At 40.2% G+C, this 22,416-nt stretch overlaps 1 protein-coding gene across 1 annotated transcript in view; it reads left to right on the forward strand.

The window, feature by feature from the left end:
• Window positions 1-22,416, forward strand: part of EFCAB5 (EF-hand calcium binding domain 5) — a 94,973-nt gene that overhangs the window by 57,660 nt on the left and 14,897 nt on the right. Inside the window, exons 10-18 of the mRNA XM_018063990.1 lie at window positions 570-1,544; window positions 3,442-3,519; window positions 3,614-3,706; window positions 6,005-6,219; window positions 8,264-8,420; window positions 11,781-12,070; window positions 13,979-14,148; window positions 16,376-16,604; window positions 21,065-21,217. Coding sequence (XP_017919479.1) covers window positions 570-1,544; window positions 3,442-3,519; window positions 3,614-3,706; window positions 6,005-6,219; window positions 8,264-8,420; window positions 11,781-12,070; window positions 13,979-14,148; window positions 16,376-16,604; window positions 21,065-21,217 — 2,360 coding nt within the window. The remainder of the gene's footprint in view (window positions 1-569; window positions 1,545-3,441; window positions 3,520-3,613; window positions 3,707-6,004; window positions 6,220-8,263; window positions 8,421-11,780; window positions 12,071-13,978; window positions 14,149-16,375; window positions 16,605-21,064; window positions 21,218-22,416) is intronic.

A 22,416-nucleotide genomic window follows, 5' to 3' on the forward strand; every position in this document is an offset into this window, starting at 1 on the left:
AACTGTTTCACACATACCTCAAACCCCCTCCCTTCTGGCAACTACCCATTTGTTCTCTGTATCTATGAGTCAACTTTTGTTTTGTTTTATTTGTTTGTTTTAAAGATATAAGTTAGATCATGTGGTATTTGTCTTTCTCTGTCCACCTTATTTGACTTAGCATAATACCCTCCTGTGTCGTCAAAAGTGGCAGGGTTTGAGGTGGAAGACATTTGCTCTTTCCTCAGCCCTATGCTATGTTTATTGTGGAGGACTAAGAGGAGAGGATAAATTCTATTTGCCTTGAAAGTCTAAGCTACTCTTCAAGCATCAAAAGAAGAAATCATGTTCATTTCCATATATTTTAGGAAGGGATTATTTCTAATTTCCAGTAGTGAGCATCTTTTATGTTCCTTTAGATACCTTTTTGTTTTTTATTGGGTTGCTGGGAAATGTAATTGATATTCATTTAAAGCAGTAGTTCTGTGGGCACCATTACTGTGCCTACTGCTTTTTTGCATTAATTTACTAGCTCTGATTCTACATTATAAGATCAATTGGTTAGGTAAATGTTTTGTTTTCTGTGTTAGGGCCATTTGTTGAATTTGGAGAGATAGACTTACCTGAGTTCTGGGGAGACATGGATAATCAGAAACACATTTATGAAGACTTTGACAATGTTCTCTTAGAGATGAATACATTACCTTCTGAAAAACATTTTAGCAAAACCCAAAGTAAATTATTAGCAAGCCCAGAAGATCAACATGAACACTATAGAGAATCAACACTACCACAAAGCCCACCAGAACAGCAGAGAGGGGCAACTGTGGAACAAGGACCAAATGGAATTTCAACCAGAGAACAAGAACAACCTGAAGAGTCAACTGGAGAACAAGAACTGAACAAAGAATCAGTATCAAAAGAAGGAACCTACACAGGGTCAACTCGAGAACAAAGATCAAGTAGAGAGTTAATAACAGAACAAAGACCACATCATGAGCCAATAACAGAACAAGGAGTACCACAAGGAACCTACATCGAATCAACAGCAAAACAAGGACTCTCTGAAGAATCAGTTACAACAGAAGGACAACATGAAGGGTCAACAACAGGACAAGGATCACATGGAAAGTCAACTGAGGAACAGGGATCACGCAGAAAGTCACAATCAGATCTTGAACAACCCAGAGAATCAACTGCAGAACAGGAAGCAGGGAGAGAGTCACAATCAGATCAAGGACAACCCAGAGGGACAATGGCAGGACAGGAAGCACACAGAGAATCACAGTCAGATCAAGGACCACACAGAGGGTCAACTGCAGAGCCACAGTCACCCAGAGAAACAATTTGGGAAGAACAACAGGACACAGACTTAACTTCACGGTCGAGAAAAGGTAGTATCATAGGAGAAAGTAAAACATCTAGGGAATCTATTTCCTTTGAGCACACTGAAATCCCTCCACAGGAAGAAAGAACTCAAGTACAACCATATGAACAACTACTCTTCATAAGTCCTGAACTGCAAGAGAAAATTGGAGTATCAAGCCCAAAAGATCATCTTTCAGGTAGTAATGTCACTTTCCTACATCAGCTCCTTTTTTCCTAGAGCGGTTTTTAAAATCTGCAGAAAAATCTTCATTTCGGTTAGGACCTTTTTGTGACATATACGGTCATGCAAACTTCAGACATATTTTGCTATTCAACATGAGTCTATACTTTGAGCAATCAATTACATGCAAACTAGAAAGTCTCTACTGTCGATTTACCTAGAAATCCCTCTACACTAGAAGCCCATTTGTAAGGAAGAAATCTGGTAGTATTACTTGTAGAAATTTTCACTGGACTTCTGAAAAGGCACAGAAGCTGTTTTATTTTAAATGGAGTATCTGATATTAGAAATCACTTTTTTCTTTTATTTCAAATTTAAAGTATCTCACTTTTTTAAGTTGCATATAAGATGTCCTAGAAGAGTTTCTGAAGGTCATATTTAAGACAGAAAGCACCCTGGATTTCAAATATTTATTCTGCAGAAGACTTTTGTTGGGAATTGCCTATGCAAATTTATGCCCTTTTAGTTGAAGAATTATAACCTTTTCGAGAGCCAATCTCCATGTCACTTAAGGCCTCAGTTGTTGTTGCTGTTCAGTCGCTCAGTTGTGTCCAACTGTTTAAGACCCTGTGGACTGCAGCACTCCAGGCTTCCCTGTCCTTCACCATCTCCCAGAGCTTGCTCAAACTCATGTGCATTGAATTGGTGATGCCATCCAACCATCTCGTCCTCTGTCGTCCCCTTCTCCTCTTGCCTTCAATCTTTCTCAACATCAGGGTCTTTTCTAATGAGTCAGCTCCTCGCATCAGGTGGCCAGAGTATTGGAGCTTCAGCATCCTTGCTTCCAATGAATATTCAGGGTTGATTTTGTTTAGGATTGACTAGTTTGATCTCCTTGCAGTCCAAGGGACTCTCAAGAGTCTTTTTTAACAAGAAAGCTCAAAAACATTAATTCTTCAGTGCTTAGCCTTCTTTATGGTCCAATTCTTCTCATAACCATGCATGACTACTGGAAAAATCATAGCTTTAACTTTACGGACCTTTGTTGGCAAAATAATACTCTCTTCTTTTTAATATGCTATGTAAGCATTAAAAAAAAAATTCTAAAGTTCTACAGTCCCAAAGAAAGTTCTTAGTTAAAACCCATAAGAGATAGGTAACCTGTGTTAAGGATTTTACACTATCATTAACTAATTTGAAATCTTTCATTTTTTCAGTATTATATTTATTTCTTTCCAGAACAGGGCTACTAATTTTCTGGTTCTCCTTACATAGTGGGAACACAGCCTAAAAAATTAGTGAAGTTACTATTAATTTTGACTCTCTGTAACAGTGATCCAAAATAACAGTGTCTGAAAAAACAAACAAAACCAAAACAAAATAACAATGTCTAAACAAGGCAGGAGTTTCTTTGTTTCTCATATAAAAGTCAAAACTTATTTGATGGATGAGCCCCAAGAAATCAACAGTGGCTCAAGCTCTTTCTGCCTTGTGTCTCCTCCAGCCACACACTCCAAGATAGCTAACCACCATGTCTGCATCCTGACCAGTAGGCGAGGAGAAAGGAAAAAGGATAGACATTACATCATTTCCTTTCCTTTCTATCTTGTTCATTCATCAGAATTCAGGCACATAGTGACACCTGCAGTCTGGGAGGCTGGGAAATATAGCCCTCATTTTGCGTGGCCAAATTTGGGTACAATACCTAGCCTTTGTCACAGAGTTGCTCTCAAAAACTAAAGCTATTAAGTGATATCTTTGTGATTAAGTTATTAAATGATACCATTATGATATAACATATACAAGGACCCAAAAGAAAGTTTTTGTGTTCTGTATGCAAGATATGTCTTTCATTTATTAACTTTAGAATATATAATCTCCAACTCATAGGCATTTTCTTTTATACCTTTTAGAACCTGCTAAAAAGGAAGTTCAGAAAGATAAATCCTGCGAACCCAAGTCCCAAAAAATAGAAGGAAAATCATGGACAGGTGACTCCTCCTTTAATTCTCCTTTCATGCATACTCCAGAGCAAACGCATTGTGAAAGTGAAGTTGACTATATTATGGCATATGTATCTTATAGGTGAACTTCTGACTTGTAACTGGAACATGAAGTATGCCAAACATGAAGACGAGGAACAGGCAAATTTAATCTATGATAACCCGAGGTTCGCAGGTACGTGTTAACAAAGCCAGGAAGAACAGATGGCGCTCTAATTTGATAACCTTTAATTTGCTGTGGTTCCCAGTGGTAAGGACTGGACTTAGCCAAGGCACAATGGCTGGGTGACACTTGCACCGTTTTGTCCTTGAGCCAATGGACCGAAACATATTCAAGATGACTGTTCCAGGTGGTAGTGTACATGTAGTGCTACTGTAATGCTCTTTAGAGCATACGTGTCAGTACAGGTGTCCATTAGTGTCTGCAGGGGATTGTTCCATGACTATTACCCACCCAAAATTTCCCCCCACCATGAATACCAACATTCAAAATGCTCAAACCCCTTATATAAAACGGACAAGTATTTGCATATAACTCCCATATACTTTAAATCTAGATCACTTATAGTACCTAGTACAATGTAAATGCTTTGTAAATAGTTGAAAATGCAACGTGAATGCTATGTAAATAGTTGCCCATGTGTGGCAAATTCAAGTTTTGCTTTTGGGAACTTTCTGGATTTTTTTTTCCTGAATATTTTTGATCCACAGTTGAACCCACAGATGCAGAACCTGCAGCTACAAAGGGCCAACTGTATACAACTTTTTTTTATGGTTATGTGGCCCTGAAACCACTCTAAATCTATGATCCAGGGAATAGAGATACAAATATACAAAGGGAATTAGATATTAGAACAATATAAATCATTCCAGCAATTCCTCTCCCTTGTAGTTCTACATCTAACTATGTGAGGCAGGTGAGGCTCTGTCTTGTTTTTGAAGACTTACAAAGAAAGATCTACTCAACAGAGAGAGCAAAGAATAGCTTTTAGCTCTCAGTAAACCATGTATTTAACAATTATCCCAACAAGTATTCGTATTTTACTGCAATGCTATTTTATCATTTTACCTTTCACCAACAAGTAGTAGAACTTATAAGATCAAAAAATTTTCCTCCTGTCTGCAGTTTCTTTTCTCATTTAAGAATGGATCAAATAGCAAACTTTATATCCTCCAAATATTTGGTGAAATTGTATAGCATTGATTAAGCTCTGTTGCCTGCTACTTCATGTTCCTCTTCTCCTGATCTTACTTATTTCAGTTTTGCTCTACCATTTTGACAACTGCATGGCTGATTCTTTTTAAGTTACATCAGATCTCATATGGAAGGCATCAGTGCATGAATGATTGAATTAGTTAGTAAATCAATCGTAAATCACCAGGCTCTTCTATGAAATATACTTCATGTTATAACATCAAGCTTCAAAATAAATATATGAGTCAAGCCTCTTGAGGGAGAGGTTATAGTGGTGGTATTTACAGACTTATTTAACTAGCAAGTCCACACTGCAGCTGGCTTCAGGCACAAATGAATCCAAGGGCTCAATAATAGCAGCCGGACACTATCTCTTTGCCTCTCAGCCCTGTTCTTCTCTGTGTAACTTTCAGTTTTAGGTGATTTTCTCTGTATTGTGGCAAAGATTTCCATGAGAGCATCTCTAAGCCTACATCCTACTAGTTTAGGAGTCAGAGTATAAGACCAGTGATTCTCCCCCAGTAGTTGCCCCAAAAGTCCTGGGGCTAATTCTCATTGGCCTATAGTGGGTCCCATTGCTGTCATATGTGAATCACTAGCCCGACCTGTATCACATGGCTATCCTGAAGCAAGGGTGGGCGAGGCTCAGTGCTACCTGATACATCAAAACTGACAACCAGGGAGAGATGTTTTCTCAAATTAAAAAAAAAAAAGGAGGGGGACTTCCCTGGCAGTCCAGTGGTTAAGACTCCACACTGCCAATGCAAGGGGCATGGGTTCGATCCCTCTTCGGAGAACTAAGATCCCACATGTCACCAGGCGTGGACAAAAGGATGAAGACCAATAAATAAATAAAAGATTCGTTTAGGGACTTCCCTGGTGGTCCAGTGGTTAAGACTCTGTGCTGCCGATACAGGGGGCATGGGTTCAGTCTATTTGATCCATTCTTAAATGAGAAAAGAAACTGCAGACAGGAGGAAAATTTTTTGATCTTATAAGTTCTACTACTTGTTGGTGAAAGGTAAAATGATAAGATCCCATATGCAAAAAAAAAAAAAGAGAGAGAGAGAGAGAGAAAATGAGAACAACAACTAAAACCCAAACTTTATAAAGGATATTTTGAAAATAAAAAGGGGGTGCTGTCCTCATGAAGGCAGCATAGACTCCTGGTAGGAAAAAAGGTAGTAGATGTTCATTACAATATGTACTCATATATTTTCCCTGAACTTTGATAAAATTGTTCGTGTCACTGTTTGATGTATGTTTCTTGCTTGATAGACCTCCACTCAATTATCAGAAACATTCAGTCTTACAAGGAAATAAAGGGTAGGAGTGCCTTCAACGGAGTTTCCTTCAATCTACTCCAGTTTGTGCAGCTCCTGGAGACATTTGTTGGTGAAGATTCCCCCTTGAGTGTCAGTGAAGCCCTCATCTCCTTTTTTAAGAAGGGCTTTGTTGAAACAAAAGAAGAGAAAATGAGTGGCTTAGAAAAGGTGAGTAATATTATTTACCAATAAAACAAGTGAAGTCACTATCATGTATACCCATGACTGATTCATGTTGATGTATGTATACTTATGACTGACTCATGTTGATGTATGGGCTTCCCTGGTGGCTCAGACAGTAAAAAATCTGCTTGCAATGTGGGAGACCTGGGTTTGCTCCCTGGGTTGGGAAGATCCCCTGGAGGTGGGCATGGGAACCCACTCCAGTATTCTTGTCTGGAGAATCCTCATGGACAGAGGAGTCTGGTGTGCTACCATGAGGTCACAGAGTCGGACAAGACTGACCGACTAAGCACCTGCATCTGGATGGCAGAAACCATCGCAGTATTGTAAATTAATTATCTTGTAATTAAAAATTAAAATTTAAAAAATCTATCAACCTCAGTTCCTTCTAGACTAGCTCTTCTTAAGTACTAATTTTGGTTGTGAATGCTTATGCTAATTAGGTACTTAATTAGCATGGCAATTAAATACTTCATTTTATTGTCAAATGTTCTAAGATCACACTCCAGAGAATTCATTCCTCTAATAAGAACATGATTGCTGATGGCAGGAGATGGTTTCCTATATAGCTGTGTTTTTGCTTCTCCAAATCTTGAAGAGCAGAGTCCAAGGAGCAGATATTTGCATGTGCAAAGATGTGTGTGTATGTGTCCACTGTCTGATGTGTGAGTACATTTACAAAGGCACATACATAATGGTATGATTGTGGCTTGAATACATATTTTGGGGTACACCAAGGTAGTGGGCTTCATCTTTCTTAAGAAATTACTACTTACTTGGATGAAATATGCAAACACATTTGCTGATAGGAACAATTTGTGTACTCTTATATGAAATATATAAATTAGGTTCATCAAGCATATTCAGTAACTTTATCAGTCTTATGAGTCTTCTCGATCTAATTTAGAGTTGATATTCCTTTTTCCTCCTCAATTGAAGTTCCTATCATTTAACCAGATGGTATGTGTTCACTTTCTTTTATCAATAAACTCTACCTTGATTAGATAAGTTACTATCTAGTTAACGTAATCTAGTAAAAAATCTAAATGGTAAGTAAAATTAATGTCAGGCCAATGTTAAATATAAGAAAGAATTTTTGAACACAGTCATTTTTTGTTGTTTGAACACTATCATCCATCGCCCTTCACTACAAAACATATTTCATCAAGAAGCCAGGCAGGGACTTCCCTGGTGCTTCAGTGGCTAAGACTCTGAGCTCCCAGTACAGGGAGCCCAAGTCCACTCCCTGGTCAGGAAAGCTAGATCCCACATGCTGCAACTAAGACCCAGCACAGCCATAGATAAACAGATAAATAAAATAAATTAAAAAAAAAAAAAGCCAGGCAGGGACTTCCCTGGCAGTTCAGTGGTTAAGACTCCATGTTCCCAATGCAGGAGGCATGGGTTTGATCCCTGGTTGGGGTGTCAGGTAACTTAGATCCCGCATGGTAGAGAAAAAAGGAAGCCAGGAAGATCACCCAATGTGTTTATCACATTGCTGAACAACTAGTAAGGGAATGGAGAGGAATAATTCTCGAGGAGTGAGTCCCCTTCCTAAATGAATGTGTTTTAGTTCAATGCAGAAAATGCCTGCTTTCTAGCTTAGAGCTGAAACATAGAAAATGTTTATTGAGACATAAAAACTGATATTAAGAGAATTAAAATTAAATGTTTCATTTTACTATTCGTATCCTGCTTAGTCCCAAAGTAAAGCTGTTTCTATAAATAGTGCTGCTCTCTGTGGGGAATAAGCATAAGATGCCAGCTAGCATATGTGTCTGTGTGTGTGTGTACGTGTGTGTGTGTCTGTTAGTTGCTCAGTCATCTCTGACTCTTTGTAGTCCACCAGGCTTCTCTGTCCATGGACTTCTCCTGGCAAGAATACTGGAGTGGGTGGCCATTCCTTTCTCCAGGGGAGCTTCCTGCATTGCAGGCAGATTCTTTACCATCTGAGCCACCAGGGAAGCTTGCCAGCTAGCATAATAAACAGATATATCTTCTGTGCTTTGTTATCCTGTGTGTGCCCTAGGCTAGACAAAATGCTTCCCAAATCCGACGGGAACTTCTCCTAAAAGCCCTCTTTCAGAAGTGGGACAGTGATGGCTCAGGGTTTCTGGATCTGAAGGAAATTGATGAACTCTTATATACATACAAGGAAGGAATGGAAAAAGAATCTATGAAGAAAGGTAAAAATGAAGAATTTTCTTAAGTTGTGGTAACAACTTGGCTTCAAGTTTCCCAGTATTATGATATGCATGTGTGCTCAGGCATGTCCAACTTTTTGTGACCCCGTGGACTTCAGCCCACCAGGCTTCTCTGTCCACGGAATTTTCCAGGCAAGAATACTGAAGTGGGTTGCCATTTCCTCATTATTATGATATATATATATACAGTTAAAATATTGGTTGTTCTAAAGCCATGAGATAGTATTTCACACTTCACATGTACTAGTGTGGCTATCATTTTTTTTCAGTTTTATTGAGATACCATTGACATGTAACATTGTGTAAATTTAAGCTGTACGATGTATTGATTTGATATGCTTATATTGTGAAATGATTACCACAGCTTAGTTAATACCTCCATCATCTCACATAATTACCATTTCTTTTTTGTGGTAAGAACCTTTAAGATCTACTCTCTTAGAAACTTTCAAGTATATAATGTGGTATTGTTAACTATAATCATCACCCTGTATATTAGAATCCTAGAACTTCTCTTGTAATGAAAGTTGGTACACTCATTAATAATGTTTGAGCATCTTGTCATGCGCCTCTGGTCATTTGCATGTCTTCTTTGGAAAAGTGTCTATTCAGTTCCTCTGCCCATTTTCCAGTCCGATTTTTTTTTCTTGCTATTGAGTTCTATGAGTTTGCTGTATATTTGGATATTAACTCCTTATCAGATATATGATTTGCAAATATTTTCTCCCATACTGTAGGTGGCCTTTTCATTTTGTTGTTACTTTTGCTGTGCAGAAAGTTTTTAGTTTGATATACCCCCATTAATTTATTTTTGCTTTTTTTGCTTATATTGTTTGACTGTAATTTTTTAAATGGAAAATAACAGTGTTGGTAAGGATATGAAGAAATTTGAACCCTTGTGCATTGCTGATGGGAATGTAGAAAATGTCAGAGCAATCAAGAGTTAAACTGTTGTAGAGGGCTTTGTCCAATATCTTAACTCTACATAGTTAGATTCCTTCTGTATACCTAGCTACACATACCCATAAAACAATCCAAACCCACTTCACAGTCCTGCCTACTTTCCCTTCTCATTTTATCTTTCTGCCTCTGCAAGGTCTGATTCACCTCTCAAGTCTGAATGACTTGTAAGTTTCCCCTAAATTTACTTAACTTTGTATTCTCCTTAATGACTTTCTTTTTTTTTTTTAATGACTTTCTCTTCTTCTATATTTTTCCTCTTCTGATCAATTCTTCTCAATCAAAAGCTACTAAAATTCTCATATAATAAGTTCTCTCCTTCATCTGCTTAGATCCCAGGATAAATGATTTTGCTTTTCACTGGGTTTAAGGATTTATCTGATGACTTTGGCATAACAGATTTCAAATTCTTAAAGTATATGGTGCGTGAGAGAAAAAATGATAAGGGTTAGTAAAGTTCTTCAGCCCTTTCAAAAGTCATTGTATTGGTTGATCTTTAAAGTTACCTAAGTTGATCAACTGTCAGGTGTTCTTCATTAATTGGGTCTAATGAGGTGGTTTCCACTTACAAGATGGGAAATCCTCATAACACAGAACCATGGTCCATGAAAGAAAAAATTAATTACATGATGGCCAGGAGAGCTGGGTTCTGATATTTTATATTTTACTAAGTAAGATTGCCAGGAGAAATATCAATAACCTCAGATGATACCACCCTCATGGCAGAAAGTGAAGAAAAACTAAAGAGCATCTTGATGAAAGTGAAAGAGGAGAATGAAAATGTTGGTAAATCTCAACATTCAGAAACTAAGATCAGGGCATCTGGTCCCATCACTTCATGGCAGATAGGTGGGGAAACAGTGTAAACAGTGGCTGACTTTATTTTTCTGGGCTCCAAAATCACTGCAGAGGGTAACTGCAGCAATGAAATTAAAAGACACTTACTCCTTGGAAGGAAAGTTATGACCAACCCAGACGGCATATTAAAAAGCAGAGACATTACTTTACCAACAATGGTCCGTCTAGTCAAGGCTATGGTTTTTCCAGTGGTCATGTATGGATATGAGAATTGGACTATAAAGAAAGCTGCTGCTGCTAAGTCGCGTCAGTCGTGTCCAACTCTGTGCAACCCCATAGACGGCAGCCCACCAGGCTCCTCCGTCCCTGGGATTCTCTAGGCAAGAACACGGGAGTGGGTTGCCATTTCCTTCTCCAATGCATGAAAGTGAAAAGTGAAAGTGAAGTTGCTCAGTCATGTCTGACTCTTCGCAACCCCATGGACTGTAGCCTACCAGACTCCTCCATCCATGGGATTTTCCAGGCAAGACTACTGGAGTAGGGTGCCATTGCTTTCTCTGAAAGAAAGCTGAGCACCGAAGAATTGATGCTTTTGAACTGTGGTGTTGGAGAAGACTCTTGAGAGTCCCTTGGACTGCAAGGAGATCCAACCAGTCCACTCTAAAGGAGATAAGTCCTGGGTGTTCATTGGAAGGACTGATGTTGAAGCTGAAACATCAGTCAAAGCTCCAATACTTTGGCCACCTGATGCGAAGAACTGACTCATGTGAAAAGACCCTGATGCTGGGAAAGATTGAGGGCAGGAGGAGAAGGGGACGACAGAGGATGAGATGGTTGGATGGCATCACCAACGCAATGGACATGGGTTTGGATAAATTCCGGGAGTTGGTGATGGACAGGGAGGCCTGGCGTGCTGTGGTTCATGGGGTCTCAAAGAGTCGGACACGACTGAGCGACTGAACTAAACTGAACTGAAGTGATCACATGACCGTGAGCAAGTTACTGAACTTCTATAGAGCCAGGTGTCCTCATGGGTAAAACAAAGGAGTTGGACACGATGAATTCTAGAATTTAAGGGACCTGAGGATGATGTTATAAGGTTTCACCTGCTGAGAGGTAGAATTAAAATGAAACAATATACATTACCATATGTAAAATAGATAGCCAGTGGGAATTTGCTGTATGACTCAGGGAGCTCAGATCCACTGCTCTGTGACAACCCAGAGGGATGTGATGGGGTGGGAGGTGGGAGAGAGGTTCAAAGGGGAGGGGACATGTGTATACCTGTGGCTAATTCATCTTGCTGTATGGCAGAAACCAACACAGTACTGTAAAACAACTATCCTCCAATTAAAAATAAATAAATAGACTTAAAAAAATAGATGATATAGGAATCATCTTGAGTTCAGCATAGGCAGTCACTATAAGATGTTCCATTGGACATCCATTGGAGATGCCTTTGATATACCTGGTTTTCCATGAGAAGCAGTCGTTAGAGGCTTCGATTTGCTGTAAGAATGCAAATTTCCCCCACAGGTGAATGAACTTTTGATTAGTTTTTGGTCTTATGTTTCTGTCTTTTAGCTAAACTACATGTCCAATTTCCAAAGCTACACCCTGGGCACGAAGTGAGATTGTCTTCCAAACAGTTTCAGAAATACATAGAATTGGTTGTCTCTGAACTCAGGGGCAATGAAGAAGAAGTTCTGGAGAGCGTTGTGGAGTTTCTGATGAACTCTTTAGAAAGGAGCCATGTTGAGAGTCTGAGGAATTGTGCCAGACAAAAGTGGCTGCACCAAATCCAGCGTGCTGCAGAGACAAGTGGCGTGTCCTTGGAGCCAGTGTACACGGAGACCTTTAAGGCCCTCACCCAGGTGTGCTTTCTAAAGTGACATATAAGAGAAAAACATTTCCTCCCAAGTGATGATGTTCAATGGTTGCAAAGGAGGAACACACAAAATTCTCTTGAGAAATCTCTACTGTAGATATTTTTACTCATTCCAATGTTTTACAATGACCCCAAACCTAGTAAAGATGCAACTGGAATGATTGCAGATTGGCAAGGTAGAAGCAGAGAGGAAAGGTATAAGAAACAGAATTATGTCTTGGAATTCCTAATTTCATTTGTGCCAAGAGTCAAAGAAACCTATAACAGACAATAAACTGACATTTTAAAAAAAAGCAGTAAGGAGATGTTCAAGCAGTTTAAGCTATATTTCCCTTGCATGCTGTTTTGTAAGTCAGTTTTAGAAGGAACTATTTGGGGGGTGGTGGGAGGGAGGCTTCAGACAGAGGGGATATATGTGTATACTTATGGCTGATTTACATTGTTGTACAGCAGAAACCAATGCAACATTGTAAAGCAATTACCCTCCAATTAAAAATAAAAATAAAAGGAACTATTTAAATTATAAAGTCATTATAAAGTAGAATCCAACTTGACACAATAGTTCATAGCACTGCCTAGAAATAAGCTGAGACTATTGCAGAATCCTGTCCCTTAAAAGACATGACCTGGATGAACCACCATCCACAGCTCTGCTGCCTTCCTCGGACACTTCCAGCTTACTGCTTTTCCCAGGCAGGAACAGCATGGCTGTCTTCTACAAGTATCACAGCTTCCATTGATCCAGGGAAACTATGTCATTCATCTCAGCTAAATAGCAACACATGATTATGGGAATCATCTCCTGAATGGCTTAATTTTCCACTATATCAATAATTGGAAATGATGGGACCAGGAACAGTAGACCAATCAGAAAAAGAGATATTGGAATTTCCCTGGCAGTGCAGTGATTAAGACACTGCATTTCCACTGCAGGGGACTCAGCCAAAAGGCAAAAGAGTTATTGTTCCAACTTGCTTCAGAAATCTGCCATGCCCTTAGAGACATCTTACTACTACATTTTTGTTAGTCTATTGATTTTCTGTGTAGAAAAGGAGGAATCAAGAAGGGAAAAGAAAAGGACAAAGAACAAACTCAAGTTTATAGGAGGAGGAGAAAAATATCAGAGAAAGTGTCTCTCATATTTCCAATTTATACCCATACTTGGCATATGTGTTAACACAGAATATTGTTATAATATTTTAGGTACATAGAATTTTCAGTTATTTTAATTAGGCATAGTAGTTGTGGGACTTCCCTGGAGGTCGATTGGTTAGTACTCTGTGCTTCTACTCCAAGGGGCATGGGTTTAATCCCTGATCAGGGAACTAGGATCCCACATGCTGTGCAGTACAGCCGAAAAGAAAAAGAAATACTAGTTGCATATAGTCTGCAATCTGGAGCCCCAAGTAATCCTTTCCTGAAATGATGTAAGTCAAATGTCACAGCCAAACTATGTTAAGAATTTCTTGAGAGCATTTTCCCATATTCACATCATAGTGGATGGTCAAGAAATATGAATCATCTTTCTTGCCTGAGCTCTCTAAAATAAGCACTTTCAACTGAAGCCCATACAACATGAGTATGGTTCAAAGGGATCCAAGTTTTAAACCTCTAAATATAAGTAGACTTGACAGATTTTTTTTTTTTTTTTTTAGTAGAACTGGTCTGGTTGGCATAAAGTAAATCTGTTCTACTCACTGAAACTCAGGTTTCAGGAATAGCTGTGGTGTCAGCCTTTCCCCCACTGTCTATTTATGGTAATATATGCATCATTTACTCAGGAAAATGAAATTATTGGGGTCAGATGCACAGATTGGCTAATGAAGGGAGACATGATTAAGAGAATAGCTCTTTGGCAATTGGCAAATAAATGGTCAGAAACATTTTGCCACAGGATGCTGAAGCCCATGGAAATAAGAAGATCAGTGCTCACATTTCCCTCTTAGAAGAAAACCTACTTCTGCCTGATAGAGGGAACGTTCTATTGAGGAATGTAGCTTGTACTTTAGACGATGCTCCGTTTGTTCTGAAAAGAGTGCTCTACAGGGACATGAAGGGGATCAGGTAAGAATTTCTAAAGACGGTTTCACCTTTCCTTTGAAAAAAATTCCTTTTGTGAAGTAAAGTAGCACTGAAATCCTTCCTAGTTAGCTGTCCAAGAGAGAAATGCCTCAGGTCACCAAAGTTATTCAAGCAGGAGGTGATAGGTTTCCAGTCTTGGGTGATTTCACCTAATTTTTTCTAGAGCTTGCTCTTGGGCATTGGTTTTCATGTAGGGACTTTGCTTCACAGTATCAGTTCAATTATTTGTACCTGCTCTGTAAATTATGTCTCCAGTTCAGTTCCGCTCAGTTGCTCAGTCGTGTCCAACTCTTTGGGACCCCATGGACTGCAGTACACTAGGCCTCCGTGTCCATCACCACCTCCCAGAGTTGACTCAAACTCATGTCCATTGGGTTGGTGTTGCCATCCAACCATCTCATCCTCTGTTGTCCCCTTCTCCTCCCACCTTCAATCTTTCCCAGCATCAGGGTCTTTTCAAATGAGTCAGTTCTTCGCATCAGGTGGCCAAAGTATTGGAGTTTCAGCCTCAACATCAGTCCTTCCAATGAACATTCAGGACTGATTTCCTTTAGTATAGATTGGTTGGATCTCCTTGCAGTCCAAGGGACTCTCAAGAGTGTTCTCCAACACCACAGTTCAAAAGCATCAATTCTTCAGCACTCATCTTTATAGTCCAACTTTCACATCCATACATGACTACTGGAAAAACCATAGCCTTGACTAGACAGACCTTTGTTGGTAAAGTAATGTCTCTGCTTTTCAATATGCTGTCTAGGTCAGTCATAACTTTTCTTCCAAGGGAAATAGATGGGGAAACAGTGGAAACAGTGTCAGACTTTATTTTGGGGGGCTCCAAAATCACTGCAGATGGTGACTGCAGCCATGAAATTAAAAGACACTTACTCCTTGGAAGGAAAGTTATGACTAACCTAGATAGCATATTGAAAAGCAGAGATATTACTTTGCCGACTAAGGTCCGTCTAGTCAAGGCTATGGTTTTTCCTGTGGTCATGTACGGATGTGAGAGTTGGACTGTGAAGAAGGCTGAGTGCCGAAGAATTGATGCTTTTGAACTGTGGTGTTGGAGAAGACTCTTGAGAGTCCCTTGGACTGCAAGGAGATCCAACCAGTCCATTCTGAAGGAGATCAGCCCTGGGATTTCTTTGGAAGGACTGATGCTAAAGCTGAAACTCCAGTACTTTGGCCACCTCATGTGAAGAGTTGAAACATTGGAAAAGACTCTGATGCTGGGAGGGATTGGGGGCAGGAGGAAAAGGGGATGATAGAGGATGAGATGGCTGGATGGCATCACTGACTCGATGGATGTGAGTCTGAGTGAACTCCGGGAGTTGGTGATGGACAGGGAGGCCTGGTGTGCTGCAATTCATGGGGTTGCAAAGAGTCGGACACAACTGAGCGACTGAACTGAACTGAACTGAAGCATCTTTTTATTTTATGGCTGCAGTCACCATCTGAAGTGATTTTGGAGCCCAAAAAAATAAAGTCAAATTATGTCTCCACATCCTGTTTAAATGGGCTTCCCTGGTAGCCCAGTGGTAAAGAATCTGCCTGCCAATGCAGGAGACTCGGGTTCCATTCTTGGGTCAGGAGGATCCCCTGGAGAAGGAAATGGCAACCCACTCCAGCATTCTTGCCTGGGAAATCCCATGGACGGAGGAGCCTAGTAGGCTACCCGCCATGGGGTAGCAAAAGAGTAGGATATGACTTAGCGACTAAACAACAACATCTTGTTTATGTATGTTTTCTCTGTTATGATCTAAGCTTTTTTTTTTTTTGCCTGTCATAGTGCAAGAACTCTATGTCAAATTTTATTGACATTATATCTCTTTGTAGCAATCTTTTGCCAATAACACTTATAGACCCCAATCAAAAGCAGCTGGATTCGTATTACAGCCATTATAACAACATAATCACCCTTAATTTCTAGCCCTTTCCATTGTGTCCCCCTAATCTGACTGTATCTGGCTCATCTATCCTCATTTTTTTTTCTGTGCAGTCTTTCTTTTTGTTCAATATACACACTATTAAGCTTATTTTAAAAAATCTTTCTCTCAAGTCAGACTCTCCAAACTGGTAATTTTATCTGAGTCCACTTCTCTGACATATAACACTAATGATTATGGATGGACTGATCTAGTGTCCTGCATGGCTTAGTCTAAAGCCCTCTTCTGTGCCTTTCTCCTTTTCTCATATTCCTGTTCCTCAGCTTTACAGTAGTGGATGAAGGGAAGCCAATACACGTCCCCCAAGTTCAGCACCATGGGAACATCTACTTCTGGAACCATTCCCGCAAGAAGAGCGATCACAATGGTTCATTACTGGCTCTGCCCCTTCAGGACGCATATATGAGGATATTTGGGGTCTTGGCTGTTGACACTCTAAGAGATCCCCAGAAAATTAACATCTTCCTACCGCACGAGATCAGATTCTATCAGGTACGACATAGAAAAGTTCTTCAAGATCAATGATAGGATAGCCTCTCCTATACTTTTTGAAAAAGTAAAACCTGAAACCAGATGAGAGTAAAGCTATGTATATAAATGGTGTCATCGTACATACAGTAAAGCTATATATATAAATGTCATCATACATGTGTCAGTCTTTGGAGAGGTTCCCTATTACACACGGAGGGACTCAGACTCAGTTGCATATCTATGCCTCAGATTGTCTGGGAAGCTTGTTAATATGTGTCCCATGGTATTAATTGTAGGAACAGCATTTTCTGCTATAGAACTGAAATCCAACTATTAGACTACTAACTAAAACCCAAAAAGTAGGAATGAACTTATAGAAGAGACATATTTATGTTTTATTTATAGTGGTACCTAGAAATCCTTTGCTTTTTACACAAATGGTACTAAATATAATATGCCTTACCATAGTTCTTGATTTTAGTGTTATAATTTTTGAGGATGAAGAATGAAGGAAAAGCCTAAATGTTTCTCAAATATTCGTGTTTTCAAATTAGATCTCAAAAAGGGAGTGGCACTTTTTCATGACCTGTAATGCTATGGCTTCTTTGGTAAAATTGTTGATTATCCAGTATTTCTTCTTTAAAATATTATAATAGCTTAAACTTAACAGAAAATAAAGTCCATGATGCTTACTGTTGAACAATAGAAAAAATAAATAAAAATAAAAATCTTTATATCAAGGTTGATGTGTGGGTTTTATTCTGGGTTATCAGTGGAGTTTTATTTAAAGACTGTGCCCAGTCGCTCAGTCATGTTCAACTCTTTACAACCCCATGGAATGTAGCCCACCAGGCTCCTCTGTCCATGGGATTTCCAGGCAAAAATAATACCAGAATGGGTTGCCATTTCTTCCTCCAGAGGATCTTTCTGACCCAGGGATTGAACTTGTGTCTCCTGCTTTGGCAGGAGGATTTTTTTTTTACCACTGAGCCACCCAGGAACCCCCAAATATTAAAATAGGTTTGAGGGGACTTCCCTGGCGGTCCAGTGGTTAAGAATCTGCCTGCCAATGCAGGAGTCATGGGTTTGCTATCTGGTTGGGGAGCTAAGATCCCACTTGCTGAGGAACAACTAAGCCTGGGAGCCGCAGGCCACAACCAGAGATCCTGCATGACATCAATGAAGATCCGACGAGCAGCAACTAAGACCCGAGGCAGTCAAATAAATGCATAAGTATTAAGATAACTAACTAACTAAATAAAATAGATTTTTGAAATTAGGTCACTTGTTTGAAAATGGTGTTTAAGTATCTTATACTATCTGCTAAATGAAAATAAATTAAACAAAAGAAACTAAAAAAAGGAAAGGCACTTTTTAAAAAATATGTATTTATTTATTTTATTATTTATTTGGCTGTGCCGGGTCTTAGTTGCAGCATGTAGGATCTTTAGTTGTGGCACCTGGAGAATCCCATGGATGGAGCAGCCTGGTGGGCTACAGTCCATGGGGTCGCTAAGAGTCGGACACGACTGAGCAACTTCGTCTTCAATTTTCACTTTCCTGCATTGGAGAAGGAAATGGCAACCCACTCCAGTGTTCATGCCTGGAGGATCCCAGAGACGGGGGAGCCTGGTGGGCTGCCATCTATGGGGGTCGCACAGAGTCGGACACGACTGAAGCAACTTAGCAGCAGCAGCAGCAGCAGCAGCAGCAGCAACAGCAGCAGCAGCAGCAGCATGGGATCTAGTTCCCTGACCAAAGATCAAACCCAGGCCCCATGCATGGGGAATGCAGAGTCTTAGCCCCTGGACCATTAGGGAAGCCCCTGGAAAGCACTTTTAAGATTATAAAATAACTAGACCATTTCTACAAGCATTTAAATTTAATTTTAGGACTTTCCTGGTGGTCCAGTGGTTAAGACTCCACACTTCCATAGCAGGGAGCATGGGTTTAATCCCTGGTTGGGGAACTAAAATCCCACATGCTGCACAGTGCAGCCAAAAAGAAAAAAATTTTTTATTTAATTTTATGAATAAAAATTTCAGTGAAGGAAGATTGAAAATCCTGTGGAGGCATTGGACTGGGATGTAGCAGCAATCAGGAAGTTGCTATCATCTGTTCCCTTGGATGCTCTTGATTTTTATTTACCATTATTTAAATTTTTCCCCTCTCATTTACTGGATGTACAATTGAGGAAGTGGTAGAATCTGTTCCCTTGGACATCTTTTTAATAATAAGTTTCATTCTCTTCTGACATAAGAATGATGTGAAGATATTAAGATGCAAAGTGGAAAAGTATGGTGAACTATACTCCAAATTATCATTCAGTTCAGTTCAGTTCAGTTCAATCACTCATTTGTGTCCGGCTCTTTGTGAACCCATGAATCGCAGCACGCCAGGCCTCCTTGTCCATCACCAACTCCCACAGTTTACCCAAACTCATGTCCATCGAGTCAGTGATGCCATCCAGCCATCTCATCCTCTGTCGTCCCCTTCTTCTCCTGCCCCCAATCCTTCCCAGCATCAGGGTCTTTTCCAATGAGTCAACTCTTCACATGAGGTGGCCAAAGTATTGGAGTTTCAGCTTCAACATCAGTCCTTCCAATGAACACCCAGGACTGATCTCTTTTAGGATGAACTGGTTGGATCTCCTTGCAGTCCAAGACACTCTCAAGAGTCTTCTCCAACACCACAGTTCAAAAGCATCAATTCTTCGGCGCTCAGCTTTCTTCACAGTCCAACTCTCACATCCATACATGACTACTGGAAAAAACAGCCTTGACTGCTGCTAAGTCACTTCAGTCGTGTCCGACTCTGTATGACCCCATAGACGGCAGCCCACGAGGCTTCCCCGTCCCTGGGATTCTCCAGGCAAGAACACTGGGGTAGGTTGCCATTTCCTTCTCCAATGCATGAAAGTGAAAAGTGAAAGCGAAGTAGCTCAGTTGTGTCCGACTCTTAGTGACCCCATGGACTGTAGCCCACCAGGCTCCTCCGTCCATGGGATTTTCCAGGCAAGAGTACTGGAGTGGGGTGCCATTGCCTTCTCCGACTAGACAGACCTTTGTTGGCAAACAAATGTCTTTGCTTTTTAATATGTTATCTACGTTGGTCATAACTTTCTTTCCAAGGAGTACGTGTCTTTTAATTTCATGGCTGCAATCATCATGGTCTTATTAGAGAACACGTCAAAGTGAATTCTAAATTGACCTCCTAGCCCTTGGAGGTAAAGGCTCTTGAGTTACCCTTTAGATGCCTTGGGTCATAATATAAAATACAGATATTTTTGAAGAATTTGTGGTTCCTCCTAGAGTTTTCTTTGATGTGACCATTTTTTAAAGTCTTTATTGAATGTGCTATAACATTGCTTCTATGCTTTGGTTCCTTGGCCAAGAGGCATGTGAAATCTTTGCTTCTCAACCAGGATTGAACCCATACCCTCTGCGTTGGGAGGTGAAGTGTCAACCACTGGACCACCAGGGAAGTCCCATCCTAGGGTTTCTTGACAACAAGACCACAGATCGGTTCTAAGGGTTTCTGATCCTTTCTCTGTGGAACAGGCTCTCTTTATGTGTCGAAGAAAACCGTGTAATCTAGGATACTGCAGGCCTGGGAACCCAGCATACCTGCACAGCTGATCTGATGACAGCATGTAAAAACACAGACATTAATCTTGCATCAGATTGGGGCAGCTCTTACCCATCTGTCCAAGGCTGGCATTAGTTGTTGGCTTTTAAACATTTTTCTTTTCTTTCTTATGACACTGCTTTCTGATAGTATATACCACGGATTTCACTGGATGATTATCAGGAAACATAATAAGTTAGATGGATTTTCCGGTAGATCTCTGTTTACTCTTTTGGTTTCATTTTTTCATAGTGGAACCTGAAACACTTTTTAGAACACTTATGAAATGCCTTTTGAGAACCAATGAATAATTTTTAGGAAGTAGATGATTATCAGGCTTCTCTGGTGGCTCAGTGATACAGAATCTGCCTGCCAATACAGGAGCTGTAGGTTTGATCAATGGGTCTGGAAGATCTCCTGGAGGAGGAAATGGCATCCCACTCCAGTATTCATGCCTGGAAAATCCCATGGACAGAGGAGTCTGGTGGGCTACAGCCCATGGGGTTACAGAGTCTAACACAACTGTGTGACTAAACAACAAGAACAGTAACAACAGATGATCATTAATTAAAAAGATAATTCAGGGGACTCTCCCAGATGGTCCAGTGGCTAAGAATCTGCCTTCCAAGGCAGGGGATGCAGGTTTGATCTCTGGTCAGGGAATTAAGATCCCACATGCCAGAGGGCAAATAAGCCCACACACCACAATGAAGAACCCATGTGTGCAACTATTAAGATCCGATGCCACCAAATAAGCAAAAATAAAATTTAAAAAAAAGATAATTCAATTGATGCATTACTAATTATTTCACTATTTTTAAAAGAGAAGGCAATTTAAATTTCTGTCTCTACAGGGTGTTGCCAATGTCTTTAGTGCTGCCTATCACTACGTCCACAGCCGGGAGCACATCCTCCATATTGTGATCACTGGCATCGGCTGGCTCTACAGCATCACACCCAGCATCACTGCCATCTCTACATACTTCGTTGAGCCCAACTCAGAGAAGGTAGCTCCTGCTTCGGTTTGTCCAATGAAAGGCACCAGTAGGAGGCTGGCAGGCAGAAGGAGAGTGAGGTTGGGGTATTCATGCTTTTGGCTCTCCCTCTCTAGGTTGCTTTGGGTTAGCTGTGTTCTTCAACAAAAGGCCACTATACCCGAATACAATGAAGGGCCATCCTGGGGGCTCGGTGTGGCAAGAAGAGTTCCCGGCCCCCAGGTCTCCGTTCGAGAGACAAGAAGTCAAGTGATCTCTGTGGGTTATGAAAACTGCTAATACATTCTCTTTTTCAACATTTTTGAGCAATAGTCCTGCTCAGAATGTCTGCTTGAAGAGGGCTCCATGCCCTCAATGTATGAAATCTTATGTTAATCTTATGTTAATGGGAAATAAGCGATCATAATCTGTTCTTTTTCTTTATCCTTCCTTGGATCACACACATTTCAAATTTACTGTTAAAAATATTTCCCTGTTAGAGAAAGACAGCACTCAGCTGTCTTTTAAACGTATTCAGTATACAATCTTTGATTCAAGAAGAAAGTGATTTGATACTTAGAGAGTGGGGAGGCCAAAAATAAAAGTTGGGAATTAAAAAAAAAAGACCACTGTACCTTTAGTCACACGGTCCTCTCTGCTTGGCTGTCTTTTCCAGGTTCTGGTAATTGCTTCCTCTCCTTACCTCTTTGGGCTTCCCAGGTGGCTCAGTGGTAAAGAATCTGCCTATCAAGCAGGAGAAGCTGGTTTGATCCCTGGGTCAGGAAGATTCCCTGGAGAAGGAAATAGCAACCCACTCTAGTATTCTTGCCTGGATAATCCCATGGACAGAGGAGCCTGGTGGGCTATAGTCCATGGGGTCGCAAAGAGTCGGACATGACTGAGCGACTGACTACCATCACCACCTTCAGGCTAAGAGTGATAGCAGCTCCCCATAAATATAACTTTTTAAAAAATCTAATATTTTACCAAAGTTATTTTTTAAGTTTAACAAAATTGCAAGAAAAATTCTAGCATAATTTTTTTAATTGGCTAAATGATTTAATCTTCATATGGAGGAAGAATAAATGCATGAGAATAGCTAAGAAAATGAAGAATGGGGGGAATTTACAACCGTAGTCTGGGGAAGGATGGCTGAGTCTCAAAGGTTGAAGTGATTAAAGTGAGGTTGATACATTGATGACATAAAAATGTAAAACTTTCTTGCACCAAAG

This window comes from Capra hircus, chromosome 19 (assembly GCF_001704415.2).
Source record: "Capra hircus breed San Clemente chromosome 19, ASM170441v1, whole genome shotgun sequence".
Classification (NCBI taxonomy): domain Eukaryota; kingdom Metazoa; phylum Chordata; class Mammalia; order Artiodactyla; family Bovidae; genus Capra; species Capra hircus.